General features: G+C 35.3%; 1 protein-coding gene across 3 annotated transcripts in view; it reads right to left on the bottom strand.

Annotated features, from left to right (window-relative positions):
- LOC113110183 (tetratricopeptide repeat protein 28-like) overlaps window positions 1-20,000 on the bottom strand; it is a 265,529-nt gene that overhangs the window by 70,244 nt on the left and 175,285 nt on the right. For all 3 annotated transcript variants that reach the window (XM_026274227.1, XM_026274228.1, XM_026274229.1), the window contains 2 exons: window positions 16,575-16,847; window positions 13,295-13,425 (listed from right to left, as the gene is read on the bottom strand). In XM_026274227.1, the coding sequence (XP_026130012.1) occupies window positions 13,295-13,425; window positions 16,575-16,847 (404 nt within the window). The remainder of the gene's footprint in view (window positions 1-13,294; window positions 13,426-16,574; window positions 16,848-20,000) is intronic.

Below are 20,000 nucleotides of genomic sequence, written 5' to 3'. Positions count from 1 at the left end.
GATTTCATGAATGTTGGCCAGGTCACCCTGAGGGGCCTCCTGACCGCTTATATGCACTGCCACATCCAGTGGGAAGGGAGGAGGTGGTAGTTACAGAATTCTTCCTGGTTTTTTTTACTGCCTCAGGTGATGCTCCCCTCGTCCAAAGAGGTTTGTAAGTTTGGAGCTTGCCTCTCCCGTGTGGCTCAGAATCTCTGCGATGCTTAGGAACCTGTAGGTACGCACGCTACATTCTGTGTACTTCTTAAAGTGGTTCTGAAATCCTGTATGGTAAGGGTTACGCGCTCAGCTTCGTTCCCTTTTTCGAGATGTTTAGACTTTGGTTCCTTTGGCTCCTTTCAGCCGGAGTGCATTTGTTTACACTCAAGCATTGCTTCCCTCATCAAGGGATATTTGGGCGGTTCTCGCAGTAGTTTTAACAACGGGCCCCTTTTTCCCAGAAAAGGGTTACGTGTTAGTACGCTACTCTGAATTCAGAGTTCCTCTCATTTGACGGTGTTCTCTGTTTTTTCCCCTTCAGAGTGCCACGAGAACCCCTCCCTAGAACAGTATTTTAAAATCCATACTATGGTAAGTGTGCACGTGTATTCTTTACGCACTTTCTGAAATCCACTCTGTGGTAAGTTCGCACGCTAAGGCTCTGCGTTCTTTCTAAAAATCCTTTATGGTAAGGGCTTCGCGCGGTTGCTTCGTGCCCTTTCTTGAGTTGGTGTAAAGCCCCGTTCATCTTGGGCGCCACTCCATTCAGGTATCCTTGAATACCTATCTAGCAGGGTTTTGCTACCAGAGTTCTGTTGAGACAGCTCCTTCGGAAAATTTTGCAAGAGCAAACGGTAGCCCCTGTGTGACAGGCAAGACTTTGTATAATACTGGTTTCTTAGCCGTATCCCTTTAAAGGAATCCTCCTATTCCAAGCCTTTAAGCTCTACCCCGGGTCGAGGCCCTGATCAATTAAATTGGGTATGTAGCTTAGGCCTTTGGCCGTAAGGGATAGTGTCACAGACAGCTGTCTAAACGTCCTAGGGGCAACTCCCATAGAAATGGTAGAGTTGGTACTTAGTGTTCGCCATGGTCTGGCCTGCGCTCCCCTCAGCATGGCGGCATGGGTATACTGTTCCCCATAGTGTCCCTTCAGAGGACGCAGTTCGAAGTTCCCTTGAGGGGGAACGTCTCAGGTTACGAATGTAACCATGGTTCCCTGAGAGGGAACGAGACACTGCGTCCTCTAGATCCCTTGCCATGCTTCGGACGCAAGCTTCACGAAGAAGATAAATGACGTGCTCTCCGGTCGCTTATTTATAGTCGCGCCGGTAGTGACGTCAGACGCTGTCGCCGGCCAACGAGTTGGCGTTTTTTCAAAGTATGCTTCAGACACGGGTCACGACGAGGTGTTCCCCATAGTGTCCCTTCAGAGGACGCAGTGTCTCGTTCCCTCTCAGGGAACCATGGTTACATTCGTAACCTGAGACGTTTTGCATGACAGAAATAAATTATGTTTTTAAACATTTTTTCAAATAGAAAACAGTTATTTTAAAATGCAATAATTTTTCACAATATTACTATTTTACTGTATCTTTACTCAAATTAATGCAGACTACAATGCAATGCACTTAACTTTGAACTGTGGTGTAAAAAACTAACAGGAAAATGAGAAAGTCATCTTGGCAACTAAAAATATTTTTTTATATGAAATATTTTATGTGAAATCTGGAATCCAAGGCTGCAAAAAAATCTAAATACTGAGAAAATCACCTTTACATTTGTCCAAATGAAGTTCTAAGCAATGCATATTACTAATTAAAAAGTACGTTTTTATATATTTATGGTAGGTGTATGGTCTGTACTTAATATCCTAATGATTTGTTGTCATGAAAGAAAAATACATAATTTTGAACAATACAATGCATTTTTAACTATTGCTACAAATAGACCCGTGCTACTTGCTTTTGTGGTCCAAGGTCACATTTTACCAATTTCCCAAAAAAAAAAAATACACAAATAAATTTAAAAATGTAAACGATTCTGCATACTACAGTTAAAAATATATATTACTGCATACTGCATTGCATACAATAAAAAAACGAGTGAGCAGTATACAGTAATGGGTTGCACGACAGCTTTTTTTCACTAGTTAAACAGAAAATTAGTTGACTAGTCAGTGTTCAGCATGTAAATTAATAATTTTAATGCCATTGGGCATAAACGGTCTCTGACTAGTCAGTGCAACTCCTAGAAAACAGTATATAGTATGCAGTAGTATTCCTTACATGTTGTGTAAAGACAGTTATGATGTATGCTCATTTAGATTCACAATGTAGTGCTGTGACTATGTGGAATAAGGAAGTGGATCTTGAAGGTCAGGTCTGAAAGGAAAGAGAGACAGAGAGAGAGTGTGTGTGTATAATCCACGCAGAGAGATATACAGCCACAAAAGAAAGACAAAGTGGAAAGGAAAGCAGAGTCAGCGGCTGGGAGGAGTGGACGGCCAGCCGCTGTGTTCTCTGGCAGCGTGTCAGCAGGCTTGCGTAAGAACATTCCCTCAGCCTGAAAAAATGCAAATCCTCCTCTGGGATGCGGCACCATTTTTACGGCGCCAGCTCCCAAAGAATGAATCTCACAGTTGTGACCTTCTCCAAAGAAAGCTGTGCTGCTGTTCCACGAGCAAACCGCACACTAGCCACCTGAATATCACTGAATGCTTCGAGAGCATCGACTGCATTTAGATGCAACGGTGAATGTCCTAAATGATCCTTCCATAGGAATCACTTCCAAAGTGGTGATGTCTATACAGTGAAAGCCACAGCTATGCTTGTGGCTGTAAACAAGAAACATGGATGCTCAATGTTTAACTTGCTCGGTGTCAGATATTACTGACACAATTAATAATAGTCAATGCTTCTCAACTGGTTTTGTATCAGATTTTATATTGGACATTAAAGATTCAACAGAATACAAGAACTGTTAGAATAAATAAATTAATTAATTAATTTTAAATCTAACTTTGGCAACTTACTGAAATGAAAAGATGTTTAAGATGAAGTACTAAAACACTGGAATAAAGACCAAAATAAAATGAAATAGCAGCAATAAAAAATACAATTAATATTAATAGAATAAATATACAATTAATATTAATATTAATTAAAATGAGAAAGACACATAACGTTACCTAACCTAAAGTTATGTGTTGTTATGGTTAACAATAAAACTGTTACTAAAATAAATAAATAAATACAATAATAAAATATGTGCTTTTTTGACATTTTAAAAATGAATGAATAATTAGTTTATTAGCTGAAATATAAATGGAACATGTAAGTGGAAATTATTGCTTTGGCAATAAAACTCAAACTTAAAAAATAATATTAATAATAATAATAACAAAGGCACATAACAGTACTAAAATATTAAATAAAATTGAAATGCACACTATAGAAATAATACAATCTTATTCAAAATTCTATAAATACTATATAAAATAAAATGATTATATAATAAATAATATGTTCTAGAATCACACTAAAATAACATGTTTATATAATAATATAATATATATTTAACACAAAGAAGGAATTTTATGTCTCCACATTATTAATAGAACAAATCCTGAATAGGAAATATTATGCTTTCTGTTTCTAAATATCTCTTGAATTGCATTCAATTATATTTATCCCAGTTGCTGGTGAACCTTTACTTAACATGAGCAGAGTCATGTTTTATTTTACCTTGTATGCAATTAGTTTAATTAAGTATTAATTGCATTTAGCATATATGTTGTCCATGACCTGATCAGAGCAAACCAGTTGAAAACTACTGATGTAAGTAACTTAAAGGCATTAATATTCTGTTACCTGTAAACAAACTGAATGGGATGAAACTACAGCTGCACAGTGCATGCCACAGAGAAATGCTATGCTCGTGCAAACAGCAAGAAAAAGAAAACAGAGCGAGAGAGAGACAAAGAGCACGCTCATAAGAAGACAAATCAGCCATGAACACATGATGTGAAGGTTAAACAGATTTACAACCTGATTGACTGATTTAAAACAGCTCTGAGACTTTTGTCAAAGATGTTTTGACTTAAAAGAACAGAAAGCAGTTTCACCTAAGTCTGCATTCCTATAGTATATCAACACATCCAGCTCATTTTATATATATATATATATATATATATATATATATATATATATATATAATATTATATATAATATATATATATATATATAAATGGTGCCCAAAAGGAAATAATATATTTGTCTTTGACCAAGACATGAGATTGACCTGCATAACAGTGTTTGACTTATTTAGACTCATCTCAGCAGTGAAACACACACACACACACACACACTCAGAGATCAGCTCGATTGATCTCTGATATTGACGTGTGAGTGGAGCGGCCCACGGGCCGAGAGACCTCTGGGGAGAAACTCTCGTATAATCCATCAACTCCATCTTCTCTCCTCTCCTCCTGAGGAAACAATCACACCTCACAGGGTGTAAAACGCTACACATTTTGACTGAATGATGGGTTACTCCGTTCCTGCTGCATCTTTCATCAATCCCAGTGTGACTCCAGACCTACAGGGGCGCCGGAGAGTCACCAAACAACAACACTGCAGAAAACAACAGACCAAGGAAGGCATGAAGAGAAACATGAAAGCGACACAATGAAAGCATAGTACAGCTTGGTCGCTGTTGTATCCCACATACAGGTTTTGTTCTGACTGACATGCTATAGATAAGCTTAAACAGGGTTTATTTCTGATATTAAAAACGAGACGCTAATCAACCGAAAAGATTGCAGTAATGCCAATGACAGTTGAGCGTCAAGTCTAAAGGGGTTATTGTGAGAACAGAACGACTGCGAATGTGACACTGCTTTTATATAACAGTTCAATAAATAAGATGGCAATATAGAGAAAATTATATTTTACACACAATATTAGGCTACTGGTTAGTTTGTGTGTTTTTGCTCGGCCAAATGAAAATAGTTCGAAAACTACCAGCATAATAAACTGTTGTGTATCTCTTAGCAAGACAAGGAAGATAGATTTTTGTTCCTGAATGAATCACTGTTTATGAATTAATCTGTTGAATGAATGACTCAATGATTCACTCATAAAGACACTCACTTGGATTTTTGAACAACTTGGTTAAGTGAACAATTCAATGACTCACTCATAAAGACAGTCATTGCCATCTTCTGACTTAAATATGTTACATGCATAAACACACTAACATAAACTATATATATATGGCGTTCTGTCCATATAAGCTGCGAATGCTCTGCAAACCAAGGCCATTTGAGAAAATAAGTTGAAGGGATAAATAATATAAACATGATAATAAGTTGATCTCCTGTCATTTGAGATGTAGCTTAAAGCTTAAAGTGTAAGTATGTAAAATGATTTATTTGCCAAACGGCAGTCATTTTATTTAAATCTATGTCAGTTGCGGTTTCTTTGGGCGAGAAGATTTACCGCAGCTTTCTAGTCTTCGCTGTATTGTTGTGACTCGTCAGGATTTTAGCACGTTTTCAATGATTTGCTGGTCTGTGGCTGATTTCAAGCTGTCCACGAAGCGCTCACCCAAGCGGAAGAATGTGCCGTTGCTTTCAGATCTCGATTGCCGAAAATCACATTGTGTTTGATGCAAAACCAACTCAACTAAATCAAAAGAAAGAAAAAAACACTGTAACTGTATCATTTTGTGTTTTCTCAAACAAACCAAAATACATATTTTCTTACATTTTTGGTCATAGACAATGTATGTTGAAGTGGTAAATAATATATTTTTTTATTATATAAAAATGATGGCTATAAAATGTATACGGAAAGAAAGAGACATAAATCCTCTGAACATTTTGAACAGTTAAAGTCCCTCTCTGATTTTATTGCAAGTTTGGATTTTTACTTGCCAATATTTTAAGTGTCACCCAGGTGGGAGGTTTAACTCCTATTCAGTGGGAATTAAAAAATCATTTAGCAGATGAAGACATATAGAGCGGGGGAAACCCACATCTCTCCACCCTCTGAATATTACATCATAACATCAATGATGTACATTCATATTGCTATTTATTTAATAGATATTAACCTAACCATATTATAATTATTTGGTCATAAAGTCAAATGTAATGGTTTATAAACTATAGAAATCCAGGATCTCTTTTTTGTGGAGTCTCTGCATTGACCCTGACGGAGGCCGAACAGTATGAAGAAGGGTGAAGTGTGTTTAAGGGTGATGAATGGTGATGGAGGGCAGGTCTCCATCAGTTCATGAGCGACTCGACCTCTTCTGCGGTGGACACCTACAGAGCGTGTAATACAGGAGTATCTTTACACAACACACCTACACAAGCGTTGCTCTCTCTTCTCTCTGCCTTCATTAAAATGGAGTTCCTCAAGCTCCCATTCATCTTTCTGACAGGCGTGCCATCGATCGACCTCGGTGCAGGATGTAATTCCAGGGCTTTAAATGACTCTGTGCTCGGTCACTCCAGTCGGACGGCGCTCGGTCTCCAGCGCTGCCGTGTAGAGGAGGGTCAGGTACTCAAACGACTCGTCCACACCACGGCTCACGGCTCTCATTTGATGTGCATGTAAGGCGCTTGTCAACCAACGGACATTGTCACAAATGCACTCTGGACTCAAAGGAATCAATTGGATATTTTTCCAGTATATTTAATCCATTTTAGGTCTATAGAGTGTAATAAAGTTTGTTACTGCACACTTGAAATATATACGTATAGAGGAGCTTCTTCGGATGCTGGAGTCTTTTTAAAGAGCAACAAATAGTCAATATCAGCAAAGCTATTCATCTCTCTGACACCGGTGCATTTGTTCCTCTGGTGAGGCCGTCATTTTAACTACTGCAGACCTGCATGCACACATATATACCGCATATGCATGCAAATAAAGACAGCTGTACACACATAAATGCACATACAGACCAATAAATTGCTGGCTACACATACACACACACACACACACACACACACATAGAGAATAGGGCCCATGAGAGCATCACTGATCTCTGCCTCGCCTGAGGTGAGTTTTCCTCCATAACCTGAGGAATCCTGCCCGAGGCGAATATGCAGCATCACAGCTACTAATGACCTTTTAAACACACACACACACACACACACTCACACAATCACACGTATGTCTCTCGCACTGAGTAAACAGACTTTAAGAAGTCTATATTGTGCAATAAAGTCTAAATGGCAGGTGCTTTAGGCAAAGGTTTTGGCAGGAAGAGGAAATAGGATGGAGCAATTCCCCGATCCCTCTTCATCTTCCTGGAATCTTCTTAATCTCTCAATAACACTCAAAAGTAATTATGGCACTCAATATCTGATCCGGATCACAATTCAGCAGCAACAGACATAATAAAACCTCAATATCTTTCACACACAAGCACACACCTGCCAATGGCTCCAGAATTTACCAGCCACAAGTATATTTTATTGGCCATGATACTGTATGGTGCAAAAAAAAGATATGGTGCATCTCAAATATTCATGAGGTCAGGAAACAAGGTGACTCCATTTGTCTTATTAATTACAACAATACATGTTTGAGCAGAGCAATGTTTAGGAAACGTGTTTACATAAAACTACTAAGTCGACAAGAAAAGCTGCACATGAGCCGTTGGACTTTTTGCTCAGGATATTGAACGCAAATGGTGAAATGTGCGTCTATATGACTGGTGGTTGAAAATAATAAAACATTACTTCGCAATGATATGCACTTATGATTCGTAGACAAAAAGCAAAAGCTGCATGTTTGTAAGAAACACATCCATCATCAAGGTGGTTTCACTTGAAACGGTCACTTCTAGCCTAATTATAAATCTATAATCCATAATAGGTTTGTCTCCTGTCATCCTCTCAAATAAAAATCCACACACATGTTTGTTTAGAATTGTACTGGACATGTAAACAATGCTTGATTTGTGCATATTTCTCTCCTGATTCAGACGAGATCACCTTTTCACTGGGGGAAGCAACATTATGGATAGAAACCTCTTAATGATGGGTTTGTTTCTTACAGACACTCAGCTTTTCACGTCACAAGACATTAACTGATGGACTGGAGTGGTGTGGATTATTGTGATGTGTTTATCAGATGTTTGGACTCTCATTCTGACGGCACCCATTCACTACAGAGCATCCTCTGGTGAGAAAGTGATGCAATTCTACATTTCTCCAAATCTGATGAAGAAACAAACTCATCTACATCTTGGATGGCCTGAGGGCGATGATATTTTTATCAAATCTTCATTTTTAAGTACTGCTTTGTATTGTATAAAGCGCTTTAAAACAAATGTGACTTGACTTGAATACTGAGTGCCACACACACACACACACACACGTGTTATCAACGAGAGCGTCCGCTATTTATCCCTACCTGTGAGGGAGATGGAAATTCTCAAATGGTCCCAAATGAAGCATGTCCTCTCTGCATTGGCTTTAATTAAGCGTCTGACAGTGACTGCGGCTCGCGCCGGTGTTCTCAAAGAAGCCGGGGGCCCGTCGCATAATGAATGCATTTTAACAAGATGAAACAAAACCAATTACAACTGCTGTCATATTCTGAAGTGCTCTGCTTAATGAATATAAGAACAATATGTTACCTAAAAGAGATTAAACCCTCGGCCTGCGCTACGCTCGCTTGAACAATGTAACAACTGCAGAGCGTTTCATATGTGTGTGTGTGTGTGTGTGGAAGAGAAAGAGAGAAGAAAAGATTAAAAATGAGAAGAATGAGAGAGAAAATGTGGAGAAATGCATCAGCTATGTTTGGAACAGAATACTTGCATACTGTGCTTTATATACTCAATACTGTCTGCTATTTGTTCATGAATGAACACTTTTATTTAGCAAGGACACGTTCAATTGATCAAAAGTGACAGTAAAGTCATTTATGATGTTACCAAATATTTCTTTTTTAAATAAATGCTTCTCAACTTTCAAGAATCCTGGAAACGTGTATCACGGTTACCCCAAAAATATGAAAAAATATGTTTCTTGAGAAGCAAATCAGCATGATCTGAAGATCATGTGACACTGAAGACTGGAGGAAAGATTGCTTTGCTGTACAGGAATAAATTACATTTTTAAATATATTCAAATAGAAGAGAAGAGAGAACTGGGTTTGAATGATAGTTGGTGCACTTCTATATTTACTTTAGATCTCGACACAACAGAGATAAATCACTAAGTAATGTGACTCGTGCTATTCCTCGTAACATCTTCCCAGCTGTTTCAATGTGCGCCGCGTGTTTGTGCATTCACTGCATTCAGTGCTTCCACAATAAATCCACATGCAACCAGTCGAGGACCAGATCAAATATTATTACAAGTTAAAACAGCTGTTTCATATATATGAATATATTTTTAAATGTCATTTACTCTTGTTATGAATTCATTTGATAGAAAAATACAGTAAAAACAGTAATATTGTAACATTATAAAAATTTAAACCAGCTGTTTTATATTTGAATATGTTAAAACGCAATCAGCATCATTCCTCCAGTCGTCAGTGTCACATGATCTTCAGAAATCAGAATAATATGCTGATTTGCTGCTCAAGAGACATTTCCTCTTATTATTAATATTGGAGACAGTTGTGCTGCTTCTTTAGTCCACTCTTAGACTGCTGCAAACCTGAACATGCACGAGAGCGAGAGAGAAGACGAAGAGGAGAGAAAGCTGCTCAAAAAAATGAGCTCATTGGTTTGGATTCCAGAGTAATGGAGCGAGCAGTCTGGGATTGTTTCTCTGATATACCTTCACTTTCAGCAGCGCTATTCATTTCTACTGCTTTACTGATAAAGACCGTAAGCCTCTGAAACTCCTCCGTCTATATTAACGACCCAATTAAAGCTCTTCTGTTGCTTTTAATGACACCCTGAAGTGTTTTCCACTCAGTACTGACACAGAGAAACTCCATACTCAGTTGGTACAAAGGGGCCCAAAGTGTGCCAAGAAAATATCCCCCACACCATTATACCACCATCACCACCAGTTGATTAGCAGTTTGTGTTACCAAGTGGCCGATATATATATATATATACATACATACATACATACAAACACACACACAAAATTGTAATGTATTTTATATATTTTTTTATGCATGCAAGTTAATAAATAAATAAATAATATATAAATAAAACATGGGCATAATAATATAATTTTAATTATATAATTATATTAATTTAATGTATTACTATTAATAGTAATACGATATATATTAAAAAAAAACTAGATATTTATATAATACTAAAAATTACAAAAACATTAATAAAAATAAAATATTTATAATTTAATATAAATATTTAAAAGTATATATATATATATAAATGAAGAGTTGTGATGAATGATGATGTAAGCTGTGTTTCCAAAGCCTTGCTGAGATTAGACTGGGGTTGTGTGTGGAGGTGGATCTGGAGTAATTAGTGTGAAGGGTCATGAGTGTTTACTGCAGTACAGATCAAACCATTAGACAACAGATCTGAGAGGGGGAGCCAGAACATCACACACACACACACACACTCTTACAGCAGATGGTCCATCACAACACATTTCCTACATGCTCAAACACACTGCAGTATGGCAGCAGACACACATCTGTTCATACTTCAGTTCCCTGAAGCTCAGGAGGTGACCTGAGAGACACACACACACTCGCTTCCCGCCGATCTCACCACAGACTGCTCAAGCGTGCGACCGTATGGCCATTATAGGAAAACGCTTTGTTTGGAATTCATTTAATGTCTCGTCAAAGATGCAAATTATAAAAAACTAAGGCCAGAAAAACAGTAAAGTACACAAACAGAGATGCAACCGCATTGGGAACACGCTGAACTGTTGAAATATTGCTTAAAACATCAGAATATTGTCAATGAAATGAAATCAGATCAAGCTTGATATAAAGATGTCAGCACTTGAACTAACCTGCTGTGTTCAGGCTAATACCTGCTATAGTGCTTGCTTGCGCTGTTGAGAGGATGCAACTGTTTTTGTGTTAACTTTACAAATTGCAGGGGAGTTTCAAAACGCATCCATGCATTAAATCAACACGGTTCCCACAGTCCTGAAAAACCTGGATATATCAGGGAAACTGTGATATCCATTCATGGAAAAGTCACAGGGGCTTATAACATTTTAAAAGGTCATTGAAATGTCATCAAAATAACCTTTAGTCAATATCAATTTTACAAGATATATCCAGTATTTCTTCAGGTAAAAACTCTTGAATAACTGGAAAGTTTCTTGAAATGTAAAATCCTGGAATGTAATTGGTAATGAGTATTTGTATAGAGATCTCATCGAGAACAACAGAAATAAAAAACTAAGTAAAAAAATACTCTTATATAAATTAAGTCTATTTTAGCACCATTATTTTTATTACAATTGAGCACAATTTTATCCCAATTTGCATTACTTCAGCACAAACAAATTTCATATTATACAGTGCATTTTATTTATTGGTTCTATTAAATATATGTTTTTCCAATAAAAATTGCTGTAATAAAAATTATGATTATTTTTTACTGTAATGCAAAATAATATTTTAATGTATTTTTTAGATCATCATATAATTTATGTTATTATTCACTATTGAATTTTAGAACATTTGCATATATTTGCTAAATGCATATATATATGCATTTAGAAGATGCTTTTATCTTAAGTGACTTACAGTGATTTCAGACAAAAAATTTTACCCAACATGTGTTACCTGGGAATCGAACCCACAACCTTTTGCGCTGCTAACGCAATGCTCTACCACTGAGCCACAGAAATATATATATATCCAATCAAATTCTGATGGATAAAATCCAGTCCTACATTATGTTTGCTTTAAATATTGGAATGGCACACAATGCTGTTGAACGTGCTGCGAACACATTTCTTGGTTTAATGGCTTCAGAAACGTGGTCAGCTCCACGGTTACAGTGAGTAATGCAGAGAGGAGAAGAGGAGCAGATGTGAGGACGCAGTGAGCAGAGCAAACACACGGACACAATCTGGACACACAAAAGAAGAGTCTATCATTCTCCTCATCCACTCCATTTCACAGAGCGATATGAATCAGATGATGATGAGGAGCCGGCGGATGAGGCATTAGCTGATAAGAGCTCGAGACGCATTAAATACAGCCAGCTGTGAAGCTCACCACACCTGTCCAGAACATCACTGCCTCATATTTCATTTTAAGATAAAAAGAAGAAATTATGTATAACATAAAGAAAATGAAGTCTTTTTAGGACACTTGATATTTTTGCATTAGTTTCAACTTAAGATGTTTTTTATTTTTATCACAATTTGCATTTATGCAATAAATTATAATTATTTCCCACCAAATTTTACATTTCTCAATTTTTTTTACTGTAATAAATATAATTCAATTACTATAATTGTATTATATTTCATTTAATTATATTTTCAGAATTTTTTTATAATTTATTTTTAGTATTTATTATTACATTTTATTACAAATTGTTATAATGAGATCATTTTCACAGAGAATAATAGATATTAAAACTCTTTAAAAAAAATCTAATCAAAAGTTCCAGATTCATTTTATTAGGGGAATGTTATCTAAATAAAGTTAAAAAAATGAAATAAAATAAAATAAAAAAAGTAAATGAAAAAATACTTAAAAAATATTTATTATTAAAAATAAGAAAAAACTCTTTTTTATTTATTAGTACTATTTAACATTATACTTTATGGGGTTTTGTATTTTATTATATTTTAATTTATTATATTTTTGTTCATATTATACATTATTTATTTTCAATATTCATTATCACATCAGATATGAAATCTCTAAAACATCCAGATTCATTGTATTGAGGGGAAATGTGCTTAAATGTAATAAAAATGAAACAAAAATGAAAAGCAACCAAATAAATTAAACGTCACAGCGTAAATAAATAAATAAATATTCTGAAAATAAATGTCACTGTATTTACACAAATTATTTTTCTTTGTTTCATTATTATTCCATTTTTTCTTTTGATTTTAGAAGTATGACCCAGACTTGTTTTTGTAGGACATTTCGGGGGGTTTTCGGTGCATCAGAACAGATAGACAGCGAGCTGAAAAGAGACAGAACAGAGACGCCGAGCGTCCACAGACGTGACAGAGAGCGGTGAGTCTGCCCTGCAGCTCTGACTCAAACATTTGTCAAGTCACAACACGAGTCCTGCGCCTCTGATAAAACAATCCTGCACACTTCATTTCTGTTTGAGGTGAAGATACGGCCACACACATTACCTCTCTGTCCTTGAGTTTCATGGCCAGGACGAGCTGGTGTCTGTGGTTGCTCAGAGCCTCGCGGTAATTCCCCTTGGAGAAGAAGGCCGACCCCAGGTTCCCGTGAGCGCGGCATTCACCCGTCTGGTCACCTGAAGGAAACCAGATCTGGGTTAGAAGGTTTCCATACATTCACCAACACGACAAAACTGACTCTGAGGAAAATGTGTTCACAGGCTTCAGATGGTTTCTAGCTGGCCAAAGCTGCTTGTTTTTGTCCATTAGATGGTTTCATCTGGTAAACTAACTGGTGCAGGTCCAGCTAAACTAGCAGATCATCTCAGACCAGTATGAAACCAGATACTGAGCTCCAAAACAACAACAACAACAAAAGCTGGTGAACTGCAAAAATGTGCAAGAAATTGTTCAAAGTGGTAAATAAAACAGATCATTACAGTACATTTAACCAGATTATTTCAGTCTTTCAACTTTTAATTATTCGTGAAATTTACTTACAATTTATATGGAAAAAAATCAAGTACATTGTTGTTTTTTTTCAGTTTATTACCTGTTTTTTATTATTAAATATTATTTAATTTTTTTAAATAAATAAATATATATATATACAGTACAGACCAAAAGTTTGGAAACATTACTATTTTTAATGTTTTTGAAAGAAATTTATTCTGCTCATCAAGCCTGCTTTTATTTGATCAAAAATACAGAAACATTAAAAATAGTAATGTTTCCAAACTTTTGGTCTGTACTATATATATATATACACACACACACACACACATATATCAATTAAGCCGTTGAATTAATGGAAACAATGACCGGGCAATTGAATGAATGAATGAATCGTACATTTAGCTTTTCTAGCTAATTTTGACAAAAGTAGACATTTCCTGTCTAATTCTCTCTCCAAATCTGATATAGCTACACCTTATTTATTTATTTTAATTCTGTCAAATTTTTTATGTATTGATTTATTTATTCACTATTTGTAATTTTTTGTAAAAACAAAAACAAACAAACAAACAAAAACAAACAAAAAACGGACAAAATTAGAATTGTTTTTGACCAAATTATTCAAAGCTGGGTTTTTTTGTTTGTTTTTTTTTTTTTTTTGCTTAATCTGACAAGATTAGACCATTTATTATGACCAAAATTGGACAAAACTGGGCTATTTTTTTCTATTTTTATTTATTCTTAAATTTAACAAATTTAGACAGATTAGACAGACAGATTTTGATGGTAAATTGTACCCACAAACAAATTCTGCTAAAACTATGGCAACTTTATTTGCATGCATATATTATACTTGTGGGTGATATATACTACATACAGCAAATCTCAACTTGTATCACATGATGTAAAGTATTATCATCCAACTCCAATCTGCTGAATGCAACTTTAAGACATGAAGATACTGTTAAAGAGAATGAGATAATGTTCTGTAAAGCTCATCAGTAAGACTCATCAGTGGTTTGAGGTGAATGTACGATGACATCATGGCAGTCACAGCACCTGCAGCATCAGAGCTTCATCAGCCGAGCGAGACGTCAGCTGTGTGCTGATGTGTAAAAGTGCGAGCTGAAGCTCAAACACAAACATTCACAGTTCAGGCGTGCGAGACAGACCTGGTGAGAAACGCTTTCATGCCTTAAAGTCCTGCTGTAAACCTCTGACATTCAGGAGGATATTTATGATGCATACAAAAGATACTTACACACAAAAACTAGTCCAGTGGCATTCTGGGGAAAAGTCGCAGCGGCTTTTAATTAAAAGAAAGTCCCATGAAGCCTAATTACTGAGAGACCTTATCAGCGTGTGCTCGGCTGGGTCAAAATAATTAACTTTGTGAGAAGGTACCGAGGCTTTTCGTGCACAAGGTCACCTGGACATCCATCACAAGACGTTCTCGCAGCAGACCACCAAAGTACATCGATTTCTCAAGAACAGGACATGATCACATAAATATGCGAAATGTGCCCAATTAAATGAGATTTAAAGGAACAGTTTGCAACTAAAGCACCATTTACTCATTGGCATGTTGTGCTAGCCTGTGTGACTTTCTTCTGTGGAGCACGAAAGGAGAACAGGTGCATTTTATAATGTGTAGAGCAAAGTAAAGGTCATTTACACCTCAGTGTTCCTGTGGCTCAGTGGTAGAGCTTATTGTGTTAGCAGCGCAAGAGGTCATGGGTTCGATTCCCAGGGAACACAGGTAAAATTTATAGCCTGAATGCACTGTAAGTGGCTTTGGATAAAAGCATCTTATATAGACAGCATTATTATCGTAAAACAAATTATTAAAATGCTTTTCCTTTTATTTGAAAAAAATATGTATTGTTTTTAAGTTTTGAAATTGTAATAATATTCATATTTATAAAATGTAAATATTAGATTAAATATAATAGATTGAAATGTAAACTATTGAAATTTTTTTTTTTAAATGTTGTATTTAATTTTTTTTACGTTATATTGTTTTATACGTTTATAAATTGTAATGCTTATATTATTAAAAAATAAATATTTGATTGAATATTAAAATATAAACTATAAAAACTTGTTTTATTAACTGAAATAAACACTGAATACAATATGTTGTTTAAATTTTGTTGTTTCATAAGTTTTACATTTAAAAATATGTATATTAATAAAATCTAAAATATTACATTAAATATGAATATACAAATTATTAAAATGGTTTCTGTTAACCATGAAACTACATACATTTACATTTTTTAAATGTGATATTATTTTATAAGTTTAAAAATGTTATATTTATACTAATAAAATAATATTATATTAAATATTAAAACAAAATATATAGATAGATTGCTTTGGTCAAATGAATATGATAAAATGTAATATACAATTTTTAAAAAAGTGTAAGTTTGATATATTTTATACATTTTAATTTTGTAATCATATGTATATTAAGAAAATAAAAAGATTACATTACTAGGTTAAAAATAATTTAAAAACACTTAAAGCCAATTAGAAATCTTGCCTTAGAAAATAATTAAAAAATGTAAAATAATATGTTGAAGTATAATAATAGCTTAAACTAAATATATATAAAAAAAGAATAATGATAAATACAACTAACAAAAACACACAACAAAGTTATTAAAGCTCAAATTAAAATCAAAAACATAAAAGCTAATTCAAACTATTACTAAATACTAGAACAATACATAAATGATACAGATGGAATATGGTCAATAAAAACAAAATCATGTATCAAGAAACCTAAAATATGTCAAACAGGTTTCTTTAAGTCTTCACTCACCTAAAGTTTTGGCCACCTCCAGGTCTTGCTGCATGTAGGCGGTGCTCTTCTCCGTGTTGCCCAATGACCAGTAAGCGCTGCTGAGGGCCGAGAAAACAGAGCCACGCAGCTTGAGGCTGCAGGTGCCGATCTTCAGCGCCGCCTCCAGGACCACCACAGACGCGCCGTGATGGGAGGCGGTCAGCAGCTCCTGACCAATCACAGACACCACCACAAACGGACTCTTGTCCAGCTTCATCTTCTGCAGCTGCTGGTAGGTCGGCTCCAGGGATTCTGCACAAATCACAGACAGAGTTAAGATGAGACATGAAACACTGAAGAAAATGTAATGCCGTATTTGAAAGTAAAGCTACCTTAGATCTAAAAACACATCTAACTGATTTAACATCATTTACATTCATTTAAACATCAAACATACAACAATGTTATATCTTAAAACTAATTTGGAATGATTAATATGTTGTCAGATCTGACAAGAAATTACTCTAAATCTGATTTAAAAAAATTTTTTTATAAAGTTTCTCACCAAATCAGACAAGCTAGGCAGTTTTTTTGCTAAATCTGACGTAATTAAACCAGTCTTTCTTGGTAAACTGTACTTAATTAGACAGTTTCTATGCAAACTGGGATGTTTTTTTTTTTTTTTTTGCTTAATCTGTTTTCTTAAGTTTCTCACCAAATCAGACAAAAACATTTTTTTTTTTTTTTTACTAGATGTGACAAGGTTAGTTTTGATGGTAAATCATGGCAAAGATGGACATTTTCTAAACAAATCAGACAAAACTGGGTTGATTTTTTTGCTAAATCTGACAAAGTTGGAACAGCATTTAATGATAAACTTGACAAAATGATGCAGTTTCTCACAAAACTGGACAAAAACAAAATTAAACAGTTGTTGGTCAATCAGACAACATTAGACATTTTCTGAGCACATCAGACTAAACGCATTTGTTGTTGTTGTTTTAAATCTGGCAACACTGAAAAGCTTTTAATGGTTAATTGGGCAAAATTATTCTGCGTCTCATCGAATTGGCTCTTTTTGCCTAATATGACAAAATTAAACAGTTTTTGGTAAATTAGACATTTTCTGAGCAAATCGGACAAAACTGTTTTTTTTTGTTTTGGCTAAATCTGACCAGATTTTTTTTTTTTATGATTAATTAGAACAAATTAGACAGTTAATCTGGCATAACAAGGCAGTTTTTTTGTCAAAATTTGAGACTATTAGACAGTTTTTGTTGGTAAATTTGACAATATATACACTTTTTTAAGACTAAATAAGAGTGAATCCATTAAATAAAAAATAAAAAAATTTTAGTCCAATTTAGATATTAAAACACTAATTTTCTCAGAACGACAAAAACTAAATAGACAAAATCAGACAACTTTAATGCTAAATATGAAAAACTGGATCTATTTCAGTTGTCATTTTTTGACTATAATTTGCACATCACTAAAATGAAAAAAAATGGCAATCAGCAGGTCAAACACAGACTCGTTCACTGTACAAACACATTAGAAACGACTGTCAGGCAAACACAGCGCGTTCAGTGAAACAGCTTTCGTATGCACAAGCTGAAGTGATTATTTACTGTATGTATGTCTGGATGTCATCTTATGGAAGTTTCTCACTAAAATGTTCACTTTAGAAATGCTTATTTGTAAAATAAGCCCATGTGTTAGTATGCGGTAAGATTTAGCGAGCACCATATGTGCAGAGGTGACCTCCGGCGGAGGAAGGAGACACAGTCAAAGAGTGAAACGCACACACTGTCATAAATCACGACAGGCCACAGTCGAGTGTCACCCACTGCCCCTGGGACCCCCAAAGATCCAATTTTATCTGCCCTTCCCTCATTTTTCTGTAGTGTATCTTTGAGGTATATTTCTTACCGTCCTTCTGGGTGTGTTTGATAGCCAATTCAGCATGTTTCATCTCGGCTGCACAAATGTGTACTGTCACAAGCACTTTCACATCATATCCTGTGTTTTATCACATCTGGAACACCACAATGACCAATCAGCATCTATTAGTGTTATGATTTTGATTTATACTTTGCTGTAATCATTGATTGTGAGGGTTTTTTTATGGTATATTGGACAAAATAAAAGAAATTCTGAGCAAACTGTACAAAACTTGTCTGTTTTACCTAAATCTGACAATATTAAACAATTATTTTTTTTCATGGAAAATTGGTAAAAGTTAGAAAACTGGGCTGCTTTTGGTTAAATCTGACCAGATTAAATGATTTTTGTTGGTAAATCAGACTAAATTCAACATTTTCTGAGCAAACTGGGCAGAAAAAAGGGGCTGTGTTTGGTAAATCTGACAATATTAAACCATTTTTGGTGGTAAATCAGACTAAATATGAAATTTTCTCAGCAAACTGGAGAAAAATGAAAAGAAGAAAAAAAAAAAACCTGAGCCTGTTTTTTTGCCAAATCTGACAATATGAATCAGTTTTTCAGTGGTAAATTTGACAAAATTACACAGATTATCAAAATTGTGCTGTTTTTGGCTAAATCTATCCAGATTAAAGCATTTTTTGTTTGAAAACAGACTAAATTTAAAATTTTCTGAGCAAACTGGAGAAAAAAGAAAAGCCTGGGCTGTTTTATTTGCCAAATCTGACAATATTAATCAGGTTTTCTGTGGTAAATTGGACAAAAGTAGATAGTTTCTCACTGAATTGGACAAAAAGTATGCTGTTTTTGGCTAAATTTATCCAGATTGTTTGAAAAACAGACTAAATTAGAAATTTTCTGAGCAAACTGGAGTTAATCAGTTTTCCATTGGTAATTTGGACAAAATTTAATGAAACAGTCTTTCTTGGTAAATCAGACAAAATTAGACATTTTCTGGGTAAATATTTCGTAACTAAGCTGCTGTTGCTAGTAAAATTGTAAATATTTAACACATTTTAATGAAATAATTATCTGCTATACTGTATTTCTTGTGCTAGATAAAATCTAGTCAAATTCAGCATGAATGAATCTCCACGCTGTAAAAAGACACTTCGGGAACGCGGAGTGATTTCCGACAGGTTTAATTCCCTCTTCTCGTGTAGCCGACAGGCGTGAACGTCCTCTGCCGCGGGCTACAAACACTCCACTGGGTTTGTGGTGCACATTCATACCGAGTAATTGCATTCAGCCTGACACTTTTACAAGTTGCATGAATCGGAGTGGTGTGAAACTCTTTGGCTTGGGGACGGAAGTGAGTGTGTGTGTGAATCTAGTTAACAGCAGACACGGGCATGATAAACAAGAGCGCAGAAGTGCTTATGCAGCCCGCCGCAGAGAGGACGGTTTAATGATGAGCCTCTAGGTGCCTATCTCTCCTTCCTCTTGATGCTTTTCTCTTTCTCTTCGCCGCTTCCCTCTCTTCTGTCGAGAGGCTTTGCCATGTGAAACAGAAGCTTTGAC

The sequence above is a fragment of the Carassius auratus genome, chromosome 10 (assembly GCF_003368295.1).
Source record: "Carassius auratus strain Wakin chromosome 10, ASM336829v1, whole genome shotgun sequence".
NCBI classification, from domain to species: Eukaryota; Metazoa; Chordata; class Actinopteri; order Cypriniformes; family Cyprinidae; genus Carassius; species Carassius auratus.
The sequence above is the reverse complement of the archived record's forward strand: the minus strand, read 5'-3'. Positions and strand labels throughout refer to the sequence as shown.